This window comes from Anastrepha ludens, chromosome 3 (assembly GCF_028408465.1).
Source record: "Anastrepha ludens isolate Willacy chromosome 3, idAnaLude1.1, whole genome shotgun sequence".
In the NCBI taxonomy this organism is placed as follows: Eukaryota; Metazoa; Arthropoda; class Insecta; order Diptera; family Tephritidae; genus Anastrepha; species Anastrepha ludens.
In genome coordinates this window covers 33,486,877-33,513,596 of record NC_071499.1, presented here as the reverse complement: position 1 = coordinate 33,513,596, position 26,720 = coordinate 33,486,877, and the positions used below count along the sequence as shown (strand labels likewise).

Genomic DNA, 26,720 nt, shown 5'->3' with positions numbered 1-26,720 from the left:
TTTTTTTTTTGCAATAGTTGAGAAATAAGTTTTTTTTTGTAGCATTTTTTTTTAACATTTGTTTTGTAACATATTTTTTTTTGTAACTTTTTTTTAACATAACAAACAAAAGATTTCACTACAAAATTAATTTTATTATCACCACAAAATGTCAGTTGAAAACTGTCCTTCTGCAATAGGTGCTCAAATTTTCGTCGGAATTGGATCAGCTGATCACCACCCGTCAATCTGTTGCCCGTTGACCCGCTACTATTCTGTTTCGGGCCTGAGATATTGAATTAACAGCATCAACCATAGAGGATTCTGTACATTTATTACAGAATAAGAAAGGCAGTTCACAATCAATAATTTCCGTTCAGTCGCCAAAAGATTGATTTCTGTATATCTACCAATTTTTTCGATAAACTATTATTTTCGCGAAAAACAAGAAACAAAATTCCCTCATTGTATGCCGACATTACGAAAATATTGCCTTATGAAAATGTTGTATGTTTCATATGAGAATCAGAAAAATTCAACATTTCCATAAATTATCATATTTAATATAGTAATATAAAATTTAATATTGAATCGAACGAATAGAGTCAAATAGATTTTACTTAAATTTTTTTTTAACACAATTTTTCGGAACGGATTGGTTCATTACCCGATGATTCCGGATCTTTGTATCCAAATGGATGATCCGAACCAAACGCCTGCTTGCAGTAAGATCCCTAACTTTAATTTAAAACCAAATTTAAAGGTTTATATACACAAATTAATTAATGAACCCGCTTCGAAATATACGTTTTTTTATTCTGCCTTAAAACAACAGTCAGTTAACTTATAATTTTTTTATTGATAGCATTAATTATTATTTATTTTTTTGTTTTAGTTTAAACTATTTAATTGCAATTTATTAAGTAAAATCAATTCTGGTCATTTAAACGTTGAGTGGTCAGACTCTAAAATATCCACAGATAAAAATCCAGTAAGCATCTTTGATACAAGTATGAGGCTGCGGCATTATTCGCTTATTTGTTTCTTGCACTTTCTTATACTCTTAACAAATTATAAATCAAATGGAAGGTAATTTTATGTGGGTATTTTTGGCCTAAGCAACTTCACATTTTCTCTGCTGAAATGGGGTTTCCTGCACCATTTTCAAACGGCTTCCCAGGGGTCTGTGGGAAAATGAGGGAATGGAGGACCCTTTTCAAAATTTTAGCTGCCCCCTCTTTAATTAGTTGGGTTTTAGAGATGTCACCATCTCTGCCACCCAATTCGTACTTTGAACGAACTTGCATACATAGGTAAAACTAAAAAAACAGCTGAACAATGCCACTTTTTGTAGAGATTAGAATATGCGCAACATTCGCCTGGTGCGAGTACAACAGTTTTGAGAAAAGAAAACGCCACCCTTTGAATATGCGAAGAAAAGAAAAGGAAAACTTGGCAGCTCTAGCACAGGGCGGATTAAATGTGGCACCATCTGTTACCATTCTGTGAGTAACTTCCTACACCCCAACTTTACACAGACTATGTTAAAAGCGTAACTTTAAAGCAAAAATGTTACGTGGAGAGCTGAGAATTTCCCATGTTAACTCCACTGTTAAGACAAATACTTGTGTAAGTATCGTGGCGAAAATCTTAACATAGCTGTGTTAACATGAACTGCTTGTAATTTCTTAGTTTATCAACTAATCCTGACGATCTGGATTTGGGATTATATTGAGTTCTGTTACTGCGTTTGTTATTTTTAGTTTGTTTCTAAATTCGTCTTCCACTTAATATGACATTAGAAATATTCGTGGGATTGTGTTTAATATAAATATTCTAAATTGCATCGGCGTTTCATACTGCTGGCGAAACTGAAGGTCGTATAATTCGTTCATGTTCGCCCTCAGTCTTTTATGGCAAAACGGTTAAATGATTAATATTTGAAAACCATTAAAGAACGATGTTTTCATATTTTTAATTAATAATTATGCAATATCCATTGGCATATTATGTCGAGGAATTATCAAGTATAAAACTTCTATATTTGAAAATTGCAACTTTATACTGCAATTTGTTATACTTTCTGAGAAAATTTTGGTAATAAAGAACTGCATATTTGGATTTTCCAACTTCTCTCGAAATAAGTACGAAGGTTTTCGCAATGCTCCCGAAGTACTAAATACTTTTCTCATTTTGTCTTTCATAACGTTATCGGACAGGGTAATCCGAATAATTTGTTGGTTTTCAGAAAATGTTGTCTAGTAGCCTTTTGGTAGTAGCTGCAATGTTATCTACCTCTCATGGCAAAGTTAGTCGGCTATCGTTCATTAGCTAGCTGAATTTTCGTTTTATTTTCGTTTCATTTTTTTTTTTTTTTTTGTTTATTTTAGTATTAGAGTGCTTCTATAAATCGACTATTCTTTAATTTCGGATCAGTCCGGATTTAAATCTCCTTGAATCCTTTGTTTCTTCTTATTAGCACTATTAGTAATTAATATGTAAGCGTCTTCAATTCGCCAAGCGTTACAAAGTGGCGAATAGATGAAGCAACTGGTAGCACTGGAAAAGATTGCCCAAATTTTATATCTGTTTGTAAGCAGTTATTGAGTATTAGTAAGACCGCGTTCTTACAGGGAAACATTTGTTGCTTCAACTCGTTACTTGTGATGTTCGTGCTCTGTCAAGACCGTTTGTGCTCTCGCTCGTCTCAACGTTGTACAACAGCAAAAGAGAATTCGCAAAAGTGAAACAACAAAATGTGCGCTGTGTGAACGTGGTCTAATGAAACTCGCCTGATTGTCGTAAGAAAAATCTGGCAGCATTGAAAGTAGTGAGTCATAGCAGTTTTTTGAGGTATAACCATACTCGCTAGCGGCGAATCTTGCTGTTGCCTTCGTATGCAATTTTTTCGTAAAGCGGGAAGAGCCCAAACGTAACGAGCAGAGAAGCAACGAATCTAAGGTACCTTGCATTTAGGTTGCAGTTCAAATTCAGAATCTTAAACCTTCGATATTGATTCTTTATAGCCTTCTCACATTATGTAACTTAAGGGGACAGATACCTGTAAACGGCCATATTTTCCCTGATTTTCAATAAAATTATTTAAAATGAAGAAGTCAATATCTTTTTTTCAAAATTAAAATAATATAATCTTTTTTTTTTTAATCATTTAAAATGGCGGATGTACACTCAATTCTTCCAGGAAGGTCGCAGCGGGGATTCTAAATCGTCGGGCATTGTAGCATCGGCGTCAGTGACCTGAATGAAAAAGAACCAACTTTTTTGTTTGTTTATTAATGTCATAATTTCCATATGAATTAAAAACAAAAAAAAAATCGCGGAATAAAATGCTTCAAAAAAAAAATAATTTTGGGGCAAATTTTCCTACTATTTTTGCTTCGAAAAAATTATTTTTTCGAAAAATTTTCGAAAACTTGTAAATTCACATAGAAAAGATGTATGCAAAATTTCAGGGAGATCGGTCAATAACTTTTCGAGTTATCGTGTACGCCAATTCGAAAAATATAGTTTTGAGAAAAACGCGTTTAAAGTTTGAATACAAGGTAACTATGCCTCTCCCAGCGCTCGAACGCAAAGAATAGAGTCGTCACGGTTGACAATCTATAATATAAGAAATACTTAAACTAACGTTCTATAATTGTTTGATATTTTCTTAAAGGATTAATATTTTATGGAAAAAAAATTTTTTTTTCGAAATTTTACAGGTATCTATCCCCTTAAGAACTATGCATTACTTATATATTTGTGAATTTTAAGGTGAAAAGTCTTGGGATTTTTTTCGAAATTTCGGACTTTGTTCTTTTGCTTGCTGTTATGTCGGTAATTCGTTCGCGCCAGCTAGCGAAACGTTTCTCATTTACTCCATAGCCTTCTCACACGTCATTTATAAATCAAACAAATGTCTTTACTACTCATTTTAAATGTTTTTAGTTATCTTTAGTTGCTTTTTTCACTTTCCGTTTAAAACTATTTTGCTAATGTAACTAAAAAAAAAATAAAATTTTTTTTAATATTTATCAATAAAATTAGAGACTTTCAAACTCAAGTTTTCCATTAAATTCTGCTTGGGATGGTCTCATATAACTAAAATAGCAAAAAATATATACTAAAAGAAACAATAATCTGCTTATCATTTACTTACGAATTTCAAATTCATCATTTTGTTGTCAAATCAAGTAGAACTTCAGTCATTATTAACAAACATAAAATTAAAAAATTAAACCCTTAAACCAGACTACAAAATTTAAGTTGTAGTCTAAACCAAAATACGAAACTCTTCCCGCACCAAATATGGCCAACAACAATGCGAAGTTTAGATTTGCGGCAAACTGCTTGCAATATAAAATAAAGACCCAACTACAAAAACTACAAACATTTTGATCAACTCACTCAAAACCTATATGGAAATAAATAATCCTAACATTACTCACAGTTTTGTACACCAGAAACCATCAGCGCCACTAACAGTACCAACATCAACGCTAAAGAAATTATAAACTGCCACTACAGAACAACTAACTCAAAAAATAATAATTCTTTCATCCAAGCCATCCACAAAACCCGCCTAATCCTTGAATACTTAACAGTAAAATTAACAGAAAAAAAGCTTGTATTCAATCAACTAGCTCAAGCGCTAATTCCGACTAATCCTGACACAATTACCTGTTCATTAAAAAAACAATAAAAAATAAAAAAACCAACAACCCTTTCCTTCCCTTTCCTCCACACATCCCTGCGCGTTTTGCTACCATTTCAATGCTTATTCCTGCTCCTCTTGCGCCCACTCCTGTATCCTCCTCTGCTGATTCCAAAAATATGCATCCCCTTTTTCTTTCAAAACAACCAAAGCGAAGAAACCAACAGATTTGTTTGATTCTAGGCGTTGTACTCTTCTCATCGGCGGTTTATTTTGCGGAAGCTGGAAGCGAAAATTCCTTCTTCAAGTCCATACCCGATGCATTTTGGTGGGCTGTCGTTACCATGACAACCGTTGGATATGGTGACATGACGTATGCAATATCTACTAATAATAAATATTTTCACTTACTATTTACATTTTTTTTTTTAACTTTTCGCATAAGTTCATTTGCTGAGTATATTTTTTCGGATATCGAGATCAAGAAATGCAAACTTTATTTTGCTTTCTGAAGAAATGAAATAGGGTGGCAAAAAGTAAAGGTGTGAAAAATATGTGCAAATAGCAAAATTTGGGAAATATTTCAAAATATCAATAAACAAATGCCAAACAAAAAAATTTGTTATACTATGCGAAAATGCATCATACGGAAACTCTGTAAATCTATTTTGCCGCTACATTTCATTTTTTCTTGCGCCAACTCACCCGCAAGCTTAGTTTGTATTTCTTTTTATTTTGCAAAATTTTTGCAAAACTTTGCAAATCGTTTATTGATATAGCGTAAATACTTATTTCAGTTAAATTTAGTGTTCACAAAACCAAAAAAAAAAAAATTACAGTTATCACGTTACAATTTCAAATTTCAAAAACGTAAATTTTCATTCGAATTCATTGGCATCGCAATCGCATCTTCTCAATTATCGAATCCTACAGCCATTTGTCTAAAATGTTCACACATTTGCATTTATACATACTTACACTCGGTACTTACTTACATGCATCGCGCCACAATTATCGCCACATTCAACAGAGAAACGCACTCATACATACTCACACACATACATATTGTACAGCTCAAATGACACTCACCCGATTACATCAAAATCATTTTTCATTTTCTCATTCACAATATTCGCAAAGCTTCCATGATTCCATTCGATTACATTTCTGCCCTCTCCCTTCACACGCATCTGCAATTGTTAACATTCACTCCCTCACACACTGAAACGTCGATACACACAAGCAGGCAGGTGTGCACAACAATACTGCATTTGTTTGTTTTTCTTGCATTCTGCATCAACCTTCTGCATTTCCTTCGTTCATGCGCGTTCACATAGTTTTCACCTATTATGCTGAGCTCACACGTTGATTTAGAGAATGCTGTTATTATGAACTCTACATACAAGTAACTCTAATTTTTATGAATTATATCAATTTTCTGTGAATGCAAATTTTCAACATTAGACATATACTTTTTTCCAAAGCTTTGTACAATATATAAGGAATCGCTTGTACAACCACCCAAATCAATTACAAGGCACTAATATTTTGGTGTTCGGAAATTTATTTCATTTAAGAAACAGTAGTTTTTTCAGCGTGGAAAATATAAGGTTTTCCAAACAGAGGTGTTATTTTGATATTCAAAGAAAAATGCTATTTTTGGATATATTCGGATGTTTATTTCATTATAAAGAGGAAGGTATGCTGTTTATAGTGGAAAATAAATAAGGCAAATGACCACCACGACCACGCTTACAGGACAATATCCTTTTCATGAAATTGTCCATAACCGATTTGCAAAGTGCAAAGTGGCTGCCCTATGTCCTCGATAACCTCAGGAATTCCATCTTGGAGGTCTTGAATCTACACTTGGCTGTTGGCGTAGACCTTCTCTTTCAGGTGGCCTCAAAGAAAAAAGTTACAAAGTGTTAAATCGCAAGATCTCGGTGGCCAATTATGATCACCTATTCAAGAGATAGCACGGTTCGGAAACTTTTCCCGTAAAAGATCAATGGTTTTGTTGCTTGTGGGGCACGTAGCGCCGTCTTGTTGAAAATAAACGTTGTCCAGATCAGTACCTTCCAATTTCGGCCATAAAAAATTGCGAATCAACTCTCAATAGCGCAATCCATTCACCAATAACACCTGTTATTGGAAAACCTTATATTTCAAAAGAAAAGTTGAAGTTACCAATTCTGGGCTTCCTAAAAAAAAAAATATTTGCCGTTCAGACTCGGCTTGAAACTGCAATTCCCTCCATTTGTGAAACAATAACAGAACGCACGCCACTAATACGCGAAGGTGTTCGGTCAAGCACCCAAAAAGGGTGTACAGAAGACGAAATAATTGAGATATCGGACTAAAATTTATTTCACGTCTTTATAAAATACAAGGTACCCAATTTTACCCTACCACTAATTAATGTACAAACTTTCCCAATTTCATCCAGCGCAAAGTTAGTTGTAATCTTGGACTCGGAACTTAGCTGGCAACTGAACGTGGAAGAACGGGTAAGGAAAGCAGAAATAGCCATGTATGGCTGCAAACGTATGCTTGGAGGAAGATGAGGTCTTCAACCTGAGTATACTTTAGGGTTGCATAAAGCGGTTATACGACCAATTTCATCAAACGGTTCGGGTAGTTTGGTGGAAAGCTCTGCGAAGAGATTACCTTACAAACTACCTAGCAGAACCACAGATCAGCCTACGCAATTACGTTCGGTGGATCTAGCTCATGTCCTAGAGAGTCTCCTAATGCATTGACACATGTCACTCCGCTAAATCTCCACTCTGCTACCAAGATTGTATTTATGTAGGTTAAATGAAGCGGGGCGCTGGAGGGAAAAAACCTATTGGCATGCCAGTCTATTAATGCGACAAACTCAGTTAAACTCGGTGAGGACTGATTACATCATCCCAACGATAGCATTCCATAGGAATTTTGTTACTCTCTTTCCATCATCGGGAATAAGGGACTTCTACTACTAAACAACTTCGACACTACAGTTAATAATATATAAATGGTTCAAAATTGGATTGTGGCGTTGGAGCTGGTGTATATTCTCATAGATTTAGAATGTGAACTCTGTGAATTCCCTGCCATATGGAAAGAGAGAATGTCAACCCCTGGCAAATCACTGTTCAAGAGTCTCCCCCGACAGTCGGTTCTATGTTAATGGAACGACCCGGATTTACCACATATCCGGTCAAGGACTGTCACTCGAGCAGCTCTCCCCGTACATTTATGGGGAATGTTTTTGCTGCTACAACAACAACAACAACCAACAACAGTCTCGAACAACTGTCTGACTTAGACGTCAACAACCTAATAAGGTTCTTAAACCGCACAGACTGGATATAGTCATGCTGTAAATAACCATTAAACAAGTTGGTTGCGAGGATGTGGCAACAAAATGTTGCGTAGGCGCTAGTTGGATTCTGCATGAATCACTACTTCAACCAACCACCCAATAGGAAACGTGTTAAATTAAATCGATTCCTAGGAACTAATTTTCCCCCACTCTTCCACACATATCGGTCAGAACGTTGCCAATTTCGTGTTTTTTCGTGTATTTTTTTCGAGCAAAAATTTGGCTATCTGGCAAAATGTTCGCACTTCAAATGATCAAGAGGCTTCACTTGTTAAGTTAACTTCGTATTTTACGAGTGAAAGATTCTCAATTCCTGTGAACAAAGCAGGTTCCTTTAAACTTATCCCTTAAGTTACAACCGGCAACCTACAACCTGAAAATATTGGCACATGCTATTTTGAATAATTTTCGCCCTTACCCGTTCACGAACTTCATCAGGACATAAATGTAACTCTCCAAGCAACTATACAAGCCCTTGATGGGCTTATGCTTTTCCATAAAATTCTACCAGTCTGTACATTATAATTCGAGTATAATTTTTGTTCGAGTTGGGTTGCTTTGCCTAAGCTCATTTTCCTTGTCCTAAGTTCTGAGTAATTAAAACTCCTGTAAATTACATTTCCGTAGAAATTTAAAACTTTTAGCATACTGTTGAAACAAGTTCTGTTAGTGAAACTGAGTTTAAGTGCAATGGGTGCTCTAAACCTAATTACTAAAGGGTTTTCCAATAAAAGGTGTTTTTGGAGATATTTTCCCGAAAAAGATCAATGGTTTCGTTGCTTGTGTGACACGTAGCGCCGTCTTGTTGAAAATAAACGTTGTCCAGATCAATGCCATCCAAAATACCATCCATGAAAAATCGTTAATCATGTCTCGATAGCGCAATCCACTCACCGTAACTGTTGTTCGAGCTTCATTTTCGAAAAATTAAGGTCCAATGACTCCGCCGGACCATAAATCGCATCAAACAGTCACACGTTGAGGATGAAGAGGCTTTTCAACAATAACTCTTGGATTTTCTGAGCCTCAGATCTGACAATTTTGCTTGCTGACGAAGCCACCGACGGTGGAAATGGGCCTCATCACTTAAGATGATTATTCGATGGAAAACCGGATCATTTGCATGCATTTTAACGACCCAATCAGCAAAGACACGACGTTGTTGGTGATCGAACGGCTTGAGTTCTTGTGTTAACTGGACTTCATAAGCCTTAAGACCCAAATCTTTATGCAAAATACTGTGTAATGACGTTTGTGGAATGCTTAATTCCACAAGAACGACGAGGAATGGACAAACCTGGGTTTTCTTCAACACTTTCGGCTACAACAGCAATAATTTTGGCTGTTCTTGAGCAACGTGCACGGGTTTTATTCTTCACTTCACCAACTTGTCCCAACAGCTCGAATTTGTTTACCAATCTCTGTATTGCGCTCTGACAAGGTGCTTCACGATGACCCAAAAATGTTCGAATTTTACGAGTCGTCTGCCAAATTTTCGCCATTTTTATAGTGAATTTTAATCATTTCAATGCGTTGTTTAAGCGTGCGTCGCTCCATTTTTATTAATGGCGTAGTTCCTACTTGTCAAATATCAAAAAATGGCAGCTTCAAGAGTGGCACCTACCGAAATAGCGGGCTATTCAAAATAACACTCGTTATTGGAAAACCAGCTATAAGTCCATCCTTTCAATCGTTTTCAACAACATTCATGCCTATCGCATGAAATACTTGAACGCAATGATTGCTGCATTAATGCTTAACAGCTTAGTGCTTAGTCACGACCCCTGTAAATATTCTTACTGCAGATTTGTTCAGCTTAAATGAGCCTCTTCTTTGCTTTATGATCTCTTTCTTTGTCTTTCTCTCTCACTTATCCAATGGCATTAACAAGTTCTTTGCCCCATGAATTACATATACATGGGAGAAGCTTTACCCCTGGTTTTTGTGCCAGCCTATGAATCATTCATAAGGCAAATTAATGCTGACTTTAGACACATTTTTCTAGGAGTTTGACTGGAAAATATTATGTTTTAGTACAGGGACGTGTGAAAACATACTTCTAACTTCTCTCTTCTTCGCCTAATCGTTGTCTTATCAAAGCCTCTCACCGCACCTTATCTAAAATGATTGTCCACTTTCATAAGTGAGGAATAAAAAAATTTTTTTTTTGTATGCTTTTCGCTTACTCAGTAACAAATAAAGCAGTATTTGAAGATATCTGTCTTATTTTCGGCTGTTATGCCCATTAACTCATCAGAAAGAAATCATTAGCCACTCAAATGTTATCAGTGAAGCACAAAATCTTCTTCAAAATCATTTATTTCTCTATTTAGTAGAGTACTTCTACTAGAAATTTAACTGCAGTTAAGAGCTCTGCTGCATATCAAAACTATCAGGCGTTACCACTTCAATCAAGTTTACTAAAACAACTGATTGTTGGTTGCATTCGACCAGCTTATTTGTCTTTACATTTAACAGGTGTTTAACAAAGCTGCCTGTACTTTTATATACAAAGCCTCAGCTGCAAGTTTCATATTTTTCTTTTGCTTTTTCGGCATTTGTTATTCCTAATAAATGGCAGTGTTTGCTGCGTTTATTATAAAAAATATATACTTATGCTAAAATTAAAGCAAAATTAAATTTTACATACGAAAATTTTAGTACACAAAACTTATGTAAAGCGCCCCTTATTTGCTTGCATAGTTACGGCAGAAAATGTTAATGAAAAAATGTTATTTAACATTTGCGGCTGCTCATTTTATTAGCATTCTCTGGCTACGGCACGAGGTGCGCCTGTAAGCTTCTTTAAGAAAAAAAACAGGTTTACATTTTTAATGCGACTAAAACTGTTAACATAAACTCATTTTGCTATGGCAGTAAAATTGAGCTATGTAACTGCGTTCTGCTCTGAGTAACTTAACGCACTTTGATAGGAGAACAAGAAATTTTAGAAATTTGGACATTTAAATGTGATATCTATCGTTCGCTCTTCATTTTCATTCAAAAACTCTGTTAGAAAAGGATGTATGTTTTACACGATATGAATAATCAGGCAATGCAGAGGGTACAAGCGAGCATCTACGATTCCATTATTCTTCTTCACTGAGTAAACACACAGTAAAGGAGTTTTGGCGCAGATGTCTTTCACGGCAACTGCGAAGAACACGAAGATATGAAGTTGCAACCAAATCCTCAATTGGAAAGGGCTAAGAGAAGAAAATTTAAATGAAGAATGCAATTGGCGGCCGCTGTAGCCGAATGGATTGGTGCATGATTACCATTCGGAATTCACAGAGAAGTCGTTGGTTCGAATCTCGGTGAAAGCAAAATTAATAAAAACATTTTTGTAATAGCGGTCGCCCCTCGGCAGGCAATGGCAAACCTCCGAGTGTATTTCGGCCATGAATAAGCTTCTCATAAAAAATATCTGCCGTTCGGAGTCGGCTTGAAACTGTAGGTCCCTCCATTTGTGGAACAACATCAAGACGCACACCACAAATAGGAGAAGGAGCTCGGCCAAACACCTAACAGAAGTGTCCGCGCCAATTATTTATTTTTTTTAATTTTTTTAATTGGTAGAAGAATGATATTTGTCATCTTTAAGCAACTGCATGATGATATTCATGGCGGAAAATGATTTCGAGTTGCGTTTAAGGTACATGACGTACCTAGAAGAACCAACGCTCACCTAAATCTCCAGCCATTTCAGACCGTGCGTCACGGTATTAATGTACATATTCAATTTAAAGAGCTTCTTCATGCACTTTCCGCACTAGAAGCCTTGGTGCATGGCTCGATACATGAAATGGTCATTGTTCGCCACTCTTTATAAGTAATTTTTTAAAAATCAGGCGAACCTTTGAGAACTTAAAATATTATATAAACATTTGTGAGAGTGGTCTTCATATGTGAGTACGACTGATTACGCCAGTCACTGTTCCTTAAAAATTGATAACACTTTGGTCCTTTGGGCAAATACAGGATTCCATGCTCAATCAAACCCTTTTAGAGAAAATATAAAATTATCTGGCTCTTCTCTTTAACTTTTACTCAAACATTAAAGTACTGTTTATAAAACTTTACATTCTTAACACTTCACAATCAAAGTTTATTGCTCAATCAACTTACACAAAAAATGTTTAGACGCGGTTTGAGCGCATTTTTTATTAACTTAAAAGAAAGCATTTATTTTGTTCTGTGCATGTGGGCATGTTTTGCATTTTTTATGCTTTATTATGAATACAAAAATATTATAGTGAAAATTGCGAATACTAAAACCTCAAATTATTTATTCTTTTACTAAATTGATGGAAAAATATACAGTTTTAATGAAAATTACTTTTCATTGTTTGTGTTTTTTTTTTTGTTTTCGTTTCTTAGTTCATATTTTATTCATTTATTTTATTTCACTTTACTTTCCTTTTTAATGAATATTTAATCATGTGCTCATTTCGTAAATGTTTTTATGTACATAAATGTAATTAATATTTAATATAAGATTTTTAAATGGAAAATTTACTATACATATACAGAAATGTCTGTTCATGAAAAGGAGTAAATCAAAATCATACATGAATTTCCATCATTTCCTTATTTTCGCTTGCCATCAAATCATATAATGCCTACATTTTCCATATTTTCATTCTGCATCATCTACTCGTACATACAAGCATATCGAGAACTGCGCGATTATTAGCCTAAGTAGTTTCTTCCATCTTCGATGATCCACCACGGACTCACTTATCCAGAAGCAGGGAAAGGAAGTATTCAAATACTACCTTAAAAAAGAATATGTCGTCAGCTTTCCTACAAGAACGTAATCGAAAGATCCAAACACTCTACTGTGTAGCTCGATGAAAACTTTCTATATCTACGGCTTAGAATGGGAAGGCTGGAAGGAAAAAACTTATGGTCATGCCAGTCTATTATTGCGACCAGTACACCTCAGAGAGGACTGATTACATCATCCCGACGGTAACATTCAATAGGAATTTTGCCCTTCTCTTTCCATTTCAGGAGGAAAGAAGTAAAGTATCCTCACTAAACACTTCAAGACTGTAGTGTCTCTAGATGGTCTTAAAATTAATTGTGGTATTGAAGCAGATATATATTTTCATATACTTAGTATTGAAAAATCTGCACGTCTTCCTAATTCCTGCAGTGCCTTCCAGGTGGAAGTATTGGCAATTGAGGAAGCTTTTAGGTTACTAATCGCAGATTTCTCTTTTAAGTGAAATATCTCTATTCTTTCATATAGCCAAGCTGCAATTTAGGTACTAGATTCGGCTACAACAACCTCTAAAGTGGTGGAAAAGTAGTAGGATTAAGTAGGAATAACCCCACCACCTTGAGTGAAAACCATAACGTTACCTTACTCTGAGTCCCGGGACATCGGAACATTGAAGGTAACGAAAAGGCAGATGAACTGAATAGATAGAAATCTGCCATAAATAACGTTCTTGCCGAATCGGTATTCACACCACTGGGTGCCATCAAGAATGTAATTTCTACAAATCGGAAATTGTGTTGTAGATAGAGAGACCAGACGACATGCAAAATTAGCAGAACTTCATGGTCCGTCTGCAACCACTAACAAACGTCAACATTGTCAAATATGAAGCGAAGGGATGCCTGCAGGCTCACGGCAGTCATAACTGGCGTTTGGTCTATCGGTGAACAAGCGGGCGAAATGGGCATCCCTCACAAAAGGAAACAATCCTCCATTTTCTCTGTAACTGTCATGCCCTATGAAAGGAGAGAGTGTCAACTCTGGGCAAAAAACTGTTCGAGAGCTTCGAAGAAATGTCTGGCTTAGTCGTCAACAACCTAATAAACTCTTTAAACCATGCAGACTGGATATAGTCATGTTGTAAGTAACCGTTAAACAAGTTGGTAACGAGGATGTGGCAACAAAATGATGCGTAAGCGCTAGTTGGGTTCTGTATGAATCACCACTTTATCCAAACAACCAGCCAAAGGCTTAAAGACTAAAAATGATATTAAAGCTGATTGGAATTTGGGCAGTAGCTCGGATGCTTTACTGCTTTAGGTATAATCACGGAACGGTTTTCCCATCGGACGTCTTTGAAATACTTAAAGTAACAGACTGAATAATTAGCAAAAGGTGGCGAGAACTTAAGATCAAGATCTGCAGTGACATAACTCATACTTCCTGAAAATAGTACTGGTTTGTAAGTTGAAGCTAAACTCCGTTGTAAGGCGCATTAAGCTTGAGTTTATGTGGGTGCTGAGACTCTGCTATTCAAGTCAACGAACTGGCTGATAAATTGGCGTACTGCGATTATTAGAAGCGTTCAATTGGACCAGAGCCAATTTTAGGGCCAAGCATAGCCATTAATAAACCTGCTGCAAATCTACCAAATGTTTCGTGGTTGCAAAATTTCAAATTAGTTGTTGTAACAACATAAACATTTCCCATAAATGTTTGAAGAATGCTGCTGGGGAGACAGTTTGTGGCCGGATATAAATCCAAGTCGTTTCGATTGTTTTAATGGCTTTCTCTGCTTCGTTACAAAAAATAAATATACGATATGTAAGAAATAAAATTTGGCATGTAACCTCCCCATATATTGTGATAGAAAATAGCAACGAACTTAAAACCACTGCGATTCCTACTAAAGCTTTCGCTATCGGCATAAAAAGTGGCTGCAACGCTGCTCGTCGCCAATAAGGTAAAAGTGTAGGTGAAATGGTTGCAATCCATTCTGGCACTCTCCAAGTAGCACTTGATACCAATCGAAGGCCTCCAATGGACAGGTATCTACAGTCAACTAGAGCTATTGATGTAACGGAGATGGCTGATGAGATCTAGATTGGAGCACTGCATCAGGCTGTCGAAGAAAGTAGCACCCAGTTACCTTAATCGTTTAGCTACCAAACACGGGCATTTATAGAGAAAATGGTCAATAGTCTCCTTCTCTGAAAGGTCCTCACAGCTTCTGCAATGGGTATTAAATGGTAAACCCAACTTTTTTGCGTGAGTGCAATGACCGGTAAGCACAGTTACAAATTTAGATATTGATTGGCGTTAAATCTCCAGGACTATCTGCGTCCTGCGTCTATTAAACTGGGGCCACGAAGAAATGGAGCTCCATCTGATCTGCGCTTCTCTGAGAAATAAGTTGTGCGATTTCCCTTTAAAAACAGTCAAGGGTATACCGACCACCGAGTGGGAGACCTCATCCACTTCAGTCGATCTCTTCCTGGTAAGCTTATCAGCTATTTCATTTTCCTCTATGTTGCTATGTCCAGAAACCCAGATCAGAGAAATGTTACTTGCACATCCAAGAGACTTGATCTCCTTCTTACAGGAGTTTACTAATTTCATTCTGCACCATGGCATCGTCAGAGCACTGATCGCAGCTTGACGATCGGAGAAAAATGTCGTTAATAAGACTACCCTGCGTTGCATTAACAATCACAACGCTCCTATTGATGAAAGTGGAATAAAATAATCATTTAATTAGCCACCGAAAAGCAGAGTCATTTGTAGAATCTGAATTTATCAGCTTTATTCAGCACCAGTTTAGCTCATATTTCTCAACCTCCTTCGGATTCTTGTTGTTGAGCAGCCACGGTTTCTGGTTCGATACTACATTGGTTGTACCGCGCCAGAGGTGAAGTAAAAGGTTCGCCTTCGTGCTTTTTTTTTTTGAGCAATTATTTGTAGAACAAATAGTTTAATTTTTTTTGTCAGTTTATCAATTTCTCAGTATGAGTCCTGTGAATTCTCAAAGCGCGGAACTTATTTCTATACCAGGTAGGATAGAGCGTCCTAGTTTATATGTAAAAGAAATCAACTTTTGGTAGAAACAATAGTATCTCAATCCATTTATATTTCTTTGGCTGTTCAAGAAGTCTTCCTCACTCTATGCGAACCAAAACCATCTCATACAGGAAATTTTTTATTGACCCTTTGCCTTAACGCAACATGTGGACGACATGGTCCTGCTTCCGTGCCTAAAATGTGATGTCTTGTTCTGGCCAAAAGTGAGAACACGTACCAAATACGAGATAGTTTTTATGCACAAGAAAGGCCTTCAGCGAAATTAGCAGAAATAATCGTCGTTCGATTCATAAGGCAAAAGGTTAATTTCCTCTAGATTCACCTCATTTCCGCACAAACATTTATAGAAAAATGATATCCATAAGCATCACGCATGCAACGCATTCCCATATGAATCACATAATTAAATTTAGTTTTTATATAAATATAGTGTAACTTAAATCAAAAGCACTTAAGCTAAAACAAAACATATTCACCGAATTAACATTTACACACTCTCACACTTTTCTCACCATAGCTGTAACACATTCACGCTCCTCACACTATCTCACCGCTCTCTTTCACTTTTCGCTCCTTAGTCATATTTCTATTATCGCTCCTTCTCTGACGCGTTACGTACATATTCCATAACTGTATATACGCTCCTCATATAGTTTTTTTACATACACAAAAACAAAAAAATATATATATCTAAGTCTCTCTATATATTATTTTTACTTAATCGAATTGTTTCCAAACATTTCTATCCCTCGTTCTTCAAATATGAAAGCTCTCAACGTAGTACATTTCGTTATTTGTAACTAAACATTTTTTTCGTTACATGTTTTTACGTATTTTTAACGTCATTTAAGATATATGCTATATATATCGTTATCGATATTTTTTATATTTAAATATAATACAACAAAACAAAGCAGTTTCAGAATTTTACTTTATATTTTTATATATTTGTATTTTCATTTTATTATCGTTCGTTCTCGTTCGTTACACATCGTACTTCATCCCAATGCCAAATCAAAAATAACTAAATCAATCAAAATTAAAAAAAAAATCGAAAAAAATCAAATCAAAAACTTACAAAATTATTAAACGTAATCGAAAATTCAATCGAAATCAAAATCGTATCGAATCGACTTAAATCGATACTTATCGCACGTAAATCATATGTGAATGAATGAATGAATGATCACGCAAACGTATGCAAACGCAAATCAACTACACTGCGAAAAAAAAATTATGATGCAAAAAAATTACCTAATAAATGTACACTTCGAAATCGTGGCAAAAAAAAAAAACATTTACATAAAAAATTAAAAAAAACCATTTAAATTGAAACAACAGACCCGTCGGTGTTTGGGGTAAAATCGTGGGATCACTGTGTGCCATTGCTGGTGTCTTGACAATCGCTCTCCCGGTACCAGTTATCGTCAGTAATTTCAATTACTTCTATCACCGCGAAACGGATCAAGAGGAGATGCAGAGCCAAAACTTTAATCACGTTACTAGTTGTCCATATTTACCAGGTACATTAGGTAAGTACTTTTTGGTCAAATAACAATTTACATGTACTGTATATATAATATATAAAAATTGACTCATAGCATACACACACTTACACATACACCACAGAATTACCCGATAAAAATACTAACCTATGTTAACTTATATCCATTTCCTAAATGACAGAAAAAGTTGTTTCTAATAGCGGTCGCCTCTCGGCAGGCATCCGATGTATTTCTGCCAGGAAAGAGCTTCTCAAAAAACCATTTGTAGAGTCAGCTTAAAATTGTAGGTACCTCCATTTATGAAACAACATCAAGACGCACGCCACAAATAGGAGGAGGAGCTCGACTAAACACCTCACAGAGTGTGCGCGCCAATTATTTATTTTATTTTAAGTAATTTATGTCGATAATCGAAAGGTTAATTCTACTTAGTCATAGGCATTGTTTTCTAAACTCGTGCTACAAATCGCTTGTTTGCTATAAGAGCGACATAACTTAAAAAAAGTGCCTAAAGCGTATCTAATATATATAATGTATAAGGTATAGCTCTCTCTCCTTTTCCTCTATGTAATATCTTTTTTCTCTCTCGCGGAACGAAAATGCCCAAAACGTTGCATGGCCTTGAAATTTTACTCTCCATTCTCTCTCGTCCATCGACGCCTAAGAAGTTTCCCTTCAAAAATTTTAAATTTATTAAACTTTTCCCATTTACATTTTACTCTCCAAGTAAAATTAAAGAGGCATTTTCATCTCACGCGATACTGTTAAAAAAATATCGCCTTCGATTTTTTACACAAGATTTTTTTTTTTTTTTTGTATGACACTCTTATAGCAAATGAACCAAAAATGAAATATTTATTATTTTTGCGTAAAATTTTTGTTTTATGGTCGATCTTCAGCTCCTGGGTGATGCTACGACTACTAGCAATCAAATTCGATTATTTCTGTGATTTCATCGACATTTTCTTTAACATCAAAACGGCCTGAACGGAATCTATTCTGCCGTTTGATACATCGAAGCAGTCTTTCACCTGGTTCGTTCATCGGCGGCAACCAAATGCGAGCTCTGAGTCTTCCCGGGATCTCACCCGCTGGGATCAGCTTAAGCTTCAAGTCCGCTACCGTGCCACTTAGCTTAGCGATACTGTCGGACAGGAAATCCAAAGAAAACTGATCTGCGCAGTTGATTACCCTATAACCCCTAAAGGTTTCCAATGAATCAAACTCCAGGTGAGGACCTTCTGAATTATCGAGTACGTAGTTCATTACGAGTCGATCATCCCCACATCGATTTCCACCAAATTCTGCTGAACTAACTGCGGCGTTTTGGTGTCGTCATCTATGATCACTGCCTGTAGATGGTCTCTTGCGATCTCGCTGAAGTGCCTTGTGACTGCTTGGTCTTCACCTTGTTGCTCATTTTCCTTTTTGGGCTTCTTGGGATGGGCATTACCTCTTTCATTATGAGCGCATTTTATTTTTTGGGTTTGACTAACGGTGGGAGTAGCAGGCGTGAGTGTACGTTCCTGGAACTCCTTGTACTCCTCTACAACCGCCTCGTACCTTTGCTTGTCGACTTGGTCACGTTCATGCACGGGGCCGACTGCTGCAGTCTTGGCTGTTCTGTCGACTTCTTCACTTCGACTAAATACTCCACATACTCCTTCTAAATACTACTCAAACGTCGTTAATTCCGAGTCACCTGGACGCCTATACCGATTTCAGAAACATTTATTAAAACTAGCGTCTACCTACTTCGCATTTAGTCAGTTCCTTGCGCATATCTATTTTTGTCCACCGCCTCGTTTTTAGTTATTTCAAGTAGATCCCCATTTGAAACCGCGTGAGGTCGAAATTCACGAAAGATAATTCTAAAATATTGGTTTATGAGGGCTTGTAAGTATCAGTTGCTAGGTTAGGTTAAGTTGAAGCGGTTGGCCACTGTGAGACTGACTCTAATGACACTAATGATAATACGTTGACTTCAATTATTTATTATTTAAATCGGAACTAATTTAGATTAATTAGTAAAATTTCGAAATAATAATTTATTTTCGCCAACAACTTGATTGCAGTTACTTGCGCGTACACTTCTGTTAGGTTTTTGGCCGAGCTCCTCCTCCTATTTGTGGCGTGCGTCTTGATGTTTAAAGGACCTACAGTTTCAAGCCATCTCTGAACGGCAGATATTTTTATGAGGAGTTTTTTCATGGCAGAAATGCACTCGGAGGTTTGTCATTGCGTGCCGAGGAGAGACCGCTTTTAGAAAAAGCTTTTTCTTCATTTTGGTGTTTCACCGAATTGGATGCTAAGCTCTCTCTCTTAATTCCCAAAGGTAGTTACGCACCAACGCGTTCGGCTACGGCGGCCGTGCAGTTAAAAGCTTTGATATATTTCAGAAGACACTTTCCGTTGATATATGGAGAGTTAACTTCAACGTTTTGCATTTGCCAACAGATCGCTAACAGAGCCAAGCCATTTTATGAGCAAGTTTCAAAGTATTAGGTTTTTTGTTGTTTGTTTTCTTAGTTTTGTTTTTGTTTTTGGTAGCATTGTTTAGCTACAAATAATGAGAGTGCTTACTTTATAATAATGAGAAAAATATTAATGCAGGCTTAAAATAAAGTTATTCGTTTTTATGTACGAAAACGCGATCCCACAAAATGTAATTATTTTTTATTTATTTATTTATGTGAAATATAGTTGTAAATAATTAAATTCCAAGGAGTATAAAGTAACTAGCAGCCTGAGACTTTTGACCAGTAATTTAGTTTTTGGTTATATAGTCGCAATACTGACAGCACCTAAAACCTTCCTATGAAAAATGTTTACATACAAGGTGTGTTCAAAAAGTATCGCGAAATGTGTGTTTTTTTTTTAATTATTTATTCATTAAAATCTATTTTGTCCCCTTCAAAGTAATCCCCATTAGATATTATGTACTTGTGGCAACATTTTTTCCAATCTTCGAAGCACTTCAAAAAATCATTTTTTTTTTTTATCTTGTTCAGCTCCTCCTTCGATGCCGCCTTTATCTCGGCAATCGTAGCGTAGCGACGCCCTTTCAGAGGCCTTTCAGGAACAGGGGGCCAGATCTGGGAAATACGGTGGGTGTGGCATCAATAGTGTGGTTTTTGGCCAAAAAGTCGCGCACAAGCAACGATGTGTGGGCAGAGGCGTTATCGTGATGCAAGAGCCAATTTTTGTTCTTCCACAAATCTGGCGGATTGCTTCGCGCAAATTGCGTATAACTTGCAGGCAATATTCCTTATTGACCGTTTTACCCTGTGGTAAGAACTCATGATGCACAACGCCCCTGCAATCGAAGAAAACGGTAAGCAAAACTTTTACATTCGACCGAACTTGGCGCGTTTTTTTCGGTCTTGGTTCGTGCGGCAGCTTCCATTTAGATGATTAAGCTTTGGTCTCCACGTCATAACCATACACCCACAATTCGTCACCAGTTATGAGCCTCTGGAGCAAATTTGGGTCGTCGCGGACAGAGTCCAACATCTCATTGGCAATGTTCATGCGATCCTGCTTTTGGTCGAAATTGAGCAGTTTTGGTACGAATTTTGCGGCGATCCGTCATTCATTGAAAATCATTGAAAAAATCGAATGGCACGAGCCAATCGATATGTCTAGGTCCTCAGCAACTTCTTTAACGGTGATTTGACGATTGGCCAATATCATTTTCTTCACTTCATCAACTTTTTCGTCTGTTGTTGATGTTCTCGGGTGTCCGGCACGCCAGCACGCTTTTCGTCGTTCACATCTTCTCGACCTTCTGAGAACATTTTGTACCACCGATAAACGTTGCTTTGGTCCAAAGTAGCTTCTCCGTATGACACAGTCAACATTCGGAATGCATCTGCGCACTTAATTTCGTTTTTCACACAAAATTTGATACAGGTTCTTTGATCCATCTTTTTGAATAGATAAAAATCGAAGACGAGCCGAAACACGTGCAAGCAAAGCAGCTGTCAACTATTAACTGAACATTCAAATTGGCCGAGCTCGTCGGCTTGAGTGAGAGACATAAGTACACACATATCGCCACAAAAAAATCGAAATTCGAATATACGTAACCTGCGAAAGTTCAAAATTCGCTATACTTTTTAAAAACACCTCGAATCTGACTAAGCTTTCACCGATAAAATAGCACTTTCTGTTCGGTTAGCAGAGCTGAATTTGTTCTGCTCTGACGGGGAATCTTCGTGTTTTTAAACCACTTTTGCGTGGAAGTTTTATCATTCAAATGCGATGTTTTGCTTAATTGTGCGTGACTGCTGTTAACGCGCGTTGGCGATAGGCTATTATTTTATATGAATGTTTAGAACTTTGCCATGGCGTATTTATTTTCAATTTTCAGCAGCCTACATGTCGTCTTTACCGACTTCCACTACTTTTAGTCAAGTAGAAAACTCATTTCCAGAAGATATAATAATAATAATTTGTTTCTTGAGGCAATTTATTTTCTAGCTTCTCATATTGTGTACGGATTCAAAGTTTTTTTTTTTTTTTTTTTTTTTTTTTTTTTTTTGAAAAAGATTTGAAAACAAAAAAAATTATATTTCCCATTATTAAACAATATTAAAGAAACTCTGAGCATCTCTACTAGGCAAATTAAGGTCAAAATAATAAAAACGGGTAGCTTAATTAACAATACACACCCTCACACACACTCAACAATCCATACCCACAACTATTTATGTATGTATCAAAACAAATTTCTCTGAAATCTTTTTGCGCAGCATTTGCAAAATTTTCTGGTTAATTTTCAACATATTTCCTTCTTCTCTCACCTAACAACCTTTCACCACCACAAACCATCCACTTCCCACTCCCATTCGTACTATCAATTACCCCTTTACCCAATTACTCCCCTATCTCATTTTCCATTTCCCCATAAAATCCCCCCTAATCGTACATTCACAAGTAGGTCAACATTTAAAGAAATCATCGTTATCTGAATCCTCATCGGATATGATGGATTTGGATGATGGTGCTGAATCAACGCCAGGATTGAGTGAAATGCATCCTGGTCGTACGGTGGCTCCATTTTTAGGAGCACAACAACAATCTATCGAAAAGCAACAGCAGCAGCAGCAGCAGTTACAACAGCAGCAAGCATCATTGCAGCAGGCGTCGCCGCAGCAGTCGCAGCAGCAACAACAAACGCTGCAATTGCAACAGCAACAACAAAATGGTTATAAGCAATCCGCTACAAGCGTCACCGGTGGCAATAACTTAACCACCACAACAACAACGCTAAGGCATAATAATGCCCTGGCCGTTAGTATCGAAACCGACGTTTGACTACTGGGTGAGTGCGATAAACTCTAAGTTGTTCCGTTATATATGTATGTATATGTATATGTATATGTACGAGTATATGTGCTCGTATTTTTGTTGTTATTAACCTGCAACCATCCCACTTGTATCGTAACTGTACATTTCCGTACTTTTGTACCTGTCTATTTTGATTGTATTCACATTTATGTTATTGTTGTAATAAAGTAACTTGTACTTACATACAAACATGCTCGAGTGCATAACTACAAACTTAAAGTACCTCCAATTAACATGCCACTAAAAACTAATTTTATCAAAAAATAATTGCCAACTCTTAAAGTCTTCAAGGTTTTTTTTTTTTGTTTTAATAATATATGTAACTTCCTACTTCTTTTTTATAACTGTTAATTTTTCAACTTAGTTGTTATCTCTCAAATGTACACAAACAACAAAGCTATCATACATACAACGTATCCCAGCAAACATTTAGATTTGATAAGCATACATTTAGGCGTTGACATCAAAGCGCAATGCTTTACATTTGTGAGTCACTGCTTTCTCAATAAAAATGAGACTCTTTCTTTTTTTGAAAAATGTATCAATTCTTAAATCAGTTTCAAGTGCACTTCAAATGTGAGAATCAACTATTTTATCTGATAAGAATATTTCGAAACGAAAAAGCTCGAAAAATTAGGAAAATTGTACTGTTTATTTATTATTTAAGACGCTTTTACGCTTACCCCTTTGGATGTTCATATGAAAGATCGATTAAAATGATAAAAGTAAATTTTATTTTATCTTTTTTAGTCCAAAGTATACACTAAACCAAAAACTTTCCATGAACCTCATTTCATCACCATCATCATCATTTGGCGTTACTGCTCGGGGTGAGCTTTAGCTTCATCAACTGGCTTTTTCCAAGTTACACGATACAAGTCAGCAGATCACCAGTTATGTATTTTCAATTTCTGAATACCTTCGCTGACGTCGTCGAACCAGTGTTTCCTAGGTCTTCCTTTACATCTGGTGGCGAAAGAGTGATTCACTGCACCGAATCGCAAGCTGCCCGAATGTGACTCGCAGGTATTTTAGCGCACACGCATACAATGGTTTATTTCAGCGCCTCAGAACTGGTGAACCTTTTAGTTCGGACTTTGCTCTCGAAAATGGCGCAAAGGGAATAATCCACCGGGTTCGCGTCTGGTGAATTTGAGAGCCATTGTATGGACGTTATGAAGTTCGGAAAGTTGGTTTTTAGTCATTCTTTGTTCACTCGAGCTTTTGTGAGACGATGCCGAGTCCTGTTGAAACGTATATGGTCTGCCACCGAAATGTTTGTCTGTCCACGGCTTCAAACAATCTCCAAAATACTTTTCCGATAATATTTTGCATTTGACGCCAAGCTCGATAAAAATGGTTGGAGAGCGTCCATCTGCGGTTACAGCGGCCCAAACCATTACCTGTGACGAGTGCTGCTTGCTGGTGGCCAATCGATGACTCAAATTCTCAATGTTCGGAAATTGATTGCTTTCGGCCAAGCGAAGCAACTCCTTCGCTCACTTAAGTTTGACATGTTGCTGCTTCGGTTTAAGGTTATGCCTTATTTTGGATCTTCTAAGACTTGACTCTGAGGTCATTTTTCAGTATGCGGCTGATGCTACGGTCAGATATTTTCAGTTCTTTCGCCATATGATTGGCACTCGGGGATTTCGCTCAAGTTGCTTCTCCACTTTCTGACCTATTTCACGTGACGTTGCAGTCTTTTGATGACCACCTCCATGACGTTTCGCGATGCTACCAGTACGATTGTAACGAGTAATGGTGCGATAAACTAAAACTTTATTTAGCAAACTTTGAACTAAAAAATTATTTTTCTTCTTGCCTCCATTTTCTTAATGTAAAAGGAACCAAAATTTACCTAAAAATCATGTCGACAGCTGTATTCATTACAAAAAAAGTTAACTCGATATGAGATTCAGAGACTTAATTTCGTCAAACTTATTTTTGCTGGGATGTTGTTTAATATACACTTACATACGACAAAGTATTTTCGATTTGTGCTCAAAGTTGCTCACTTCAAATGATAATTTCTAGTTTTAAGTATAGTTTTTGAATAGTAAATACAAGACACATTACATTGTTTTTAGCTATTTTTTTTTACCCTCGACAATAGTTAGCAATTACTATCATTATGCAAGGTGGCGCAAAATTAATCATTTATATTTTTTAACAAATTTTTTACGAAATAAAAAAAAGTATTTTGTATTTATTTTGACCTTTGCGCACTCCATTACTCGTCTGTTTGTACACTGCAGCTCTCTGGTTCACAAGTGTCAAATATGATTGACCTATGACGCCATTTGCAAAAATTGTATCATCTTCTGATAGGGTGATTAATTTTGCGCCACCTCAAACATACAAAAAATTTGAATATTGAATTATTGGGAATACTAAAAATTAATATTAAAGCGCTGCTCTTGAGTTAGCAATTTATTTCTTCGTATATTTGCTATGAAACACATTTCCTTTGATTTTATTAATTTACGTGAATTTTTTCAGCCAACAAAGCTTCGTCATTACTGTACTGATACTCAAGATACAAATTCAGTATAGAATTATGCTATTTATCTCACTCGGAAATCTTGGTAGCTATAGTTTTATCTTCCTCAACATTAGCGAAAATTTAATATTCAATCAGGAACTATCCTGTTTCTTTCACTTTAATGAAACCTTTCCACCCGAATATATTGAAAAGTTCTTTGTTTCTTCACAAGCTGGACGAATTTTTGGAATCAAATTAAAGGTATTCACCCTTTTAGTAAAGATAGTTTCGAGAGTATCAAACCTATTTAAAGTAAATTTCCAATAAGCTCAATCTCCAATGATTTCGTCCTTCCAAAAAAATCAGATATCAGGCATCAAATACTAACATATACTTTAGAGTTTAGTCAGCGTAAGTCACGTTCGAGCGCCAAGTGATCATTTATGGAAGCATGTTAAACTGCTGGTGCAGGCTGCCAGTTCCGCCTATACGGGGGTAACTTTATTCTCTTTATCCTCAGCTCTACGATCTTCAATTCTTTGCTATGGCTCTGTACAAAACTATCATTAGACCTATCTTATGCTGCGGAAAACAGATAAAGCAAAACTGCAAACCTGCGAACGAAAAATACTTTAAAAAAATTTTGTTGCAAACAAAGGAACGACGAGCTAGACCAGCTAATAAATGGCGAAGTCCTTATACTTTTCATCAAAGCGCAGCGTCACTAAGATGACTGAGTCATACGAGTATAACCAGAATAGACGATACGAGGGCGTAGAAGCAAATTGGAGAAGCCTGAGCGTTAAACACTAAAGCAAAAGGAAAATCGAGAAGAAGATGCCCCGTGACGGACTAGTTGAAGACATCAACAAACTTGGGATAAAGAATTAGGGAAAAGATGTCACACAAAGGTGTCACATGTCAAAAGCTGTAGTACTACAAGGCGATGATGATGATGAGAGGCTCAGCTTTAGAAACCCATAAGTGCGCCCACAAAGAGATGCCCAATTCTTCTTCTATATTGGCGTGTTAACCGTCTAAGCGATTTTGGCCGAAAAAATTAGCCAGTTTAAGCAAATACGCCAGTCGTTTCTTTCTCGTGCTAACCGGTGCCAGTCGTAAACGCTAAATGCAGCCAAGTTCTTCCCCACCTGATCTTTCCAACCCAAAGGAGCCCTTCCTCTTCCTCTGCTACCACCAGCTGGTACCGTATCGAATATTTGCAAAGTCGGAGAGTTTGTATCTATTCGAATGACATGGCACAGCCATCGAAGCCACTGGATCTTTATTCCCTGCACTATGTTAATGTCGTCGTAAAGCTCATCCCGTGCATTGTTCCATCGCCTACGATACTCGTCGTCGCTAACGCGCTAAGGTCCGAAAATCATCAGCAAAGTCTTTCTCTCAAACACTCCAAGTGACGCCTCATCGGACATTGTCATCGATGGGACGGGCATGCTGAGAACCTACTATACATATTTAATCTATAGTTTGACGTGCTTATGAAATGTTTCCTAAATTGCAAAAAAAAAAACTGTAATATAAAATTCCTATGTGCACCTAAA

General features: G+C 36.6%; 1 protein-coding gene across 1 annotated transcript in view; it reads left to right on the top strand.

The window, feature by feature from the left end:
• LOC128857441 (potassium voltage-gated channel protein Shaker) overlaps positions 1 to 26,720 on the top strand; it is a 186,123-nt gene that overhangs the window by 117,197 nt on the left and 42,206 nt on the right. The window contains exons 10-12 of the mRNA XM_054093199.1: positions 4,880 to 5,009; positions 17,155 to 17,345; positions 22,261 to 22,631. Of these exons, the coding sequence (XP_053949174.1) occupies positions 4,880 to 5,009; positions 17,155 to 17,345; positions 22,261 to 22,631 (692 nt within the window). The remainder of the gene's footprint in view (positions 1 to 4,879; positions 5,010 to 17,154; positions 17,346 to 22,260; positions 22,632 to 26,720) is intronic.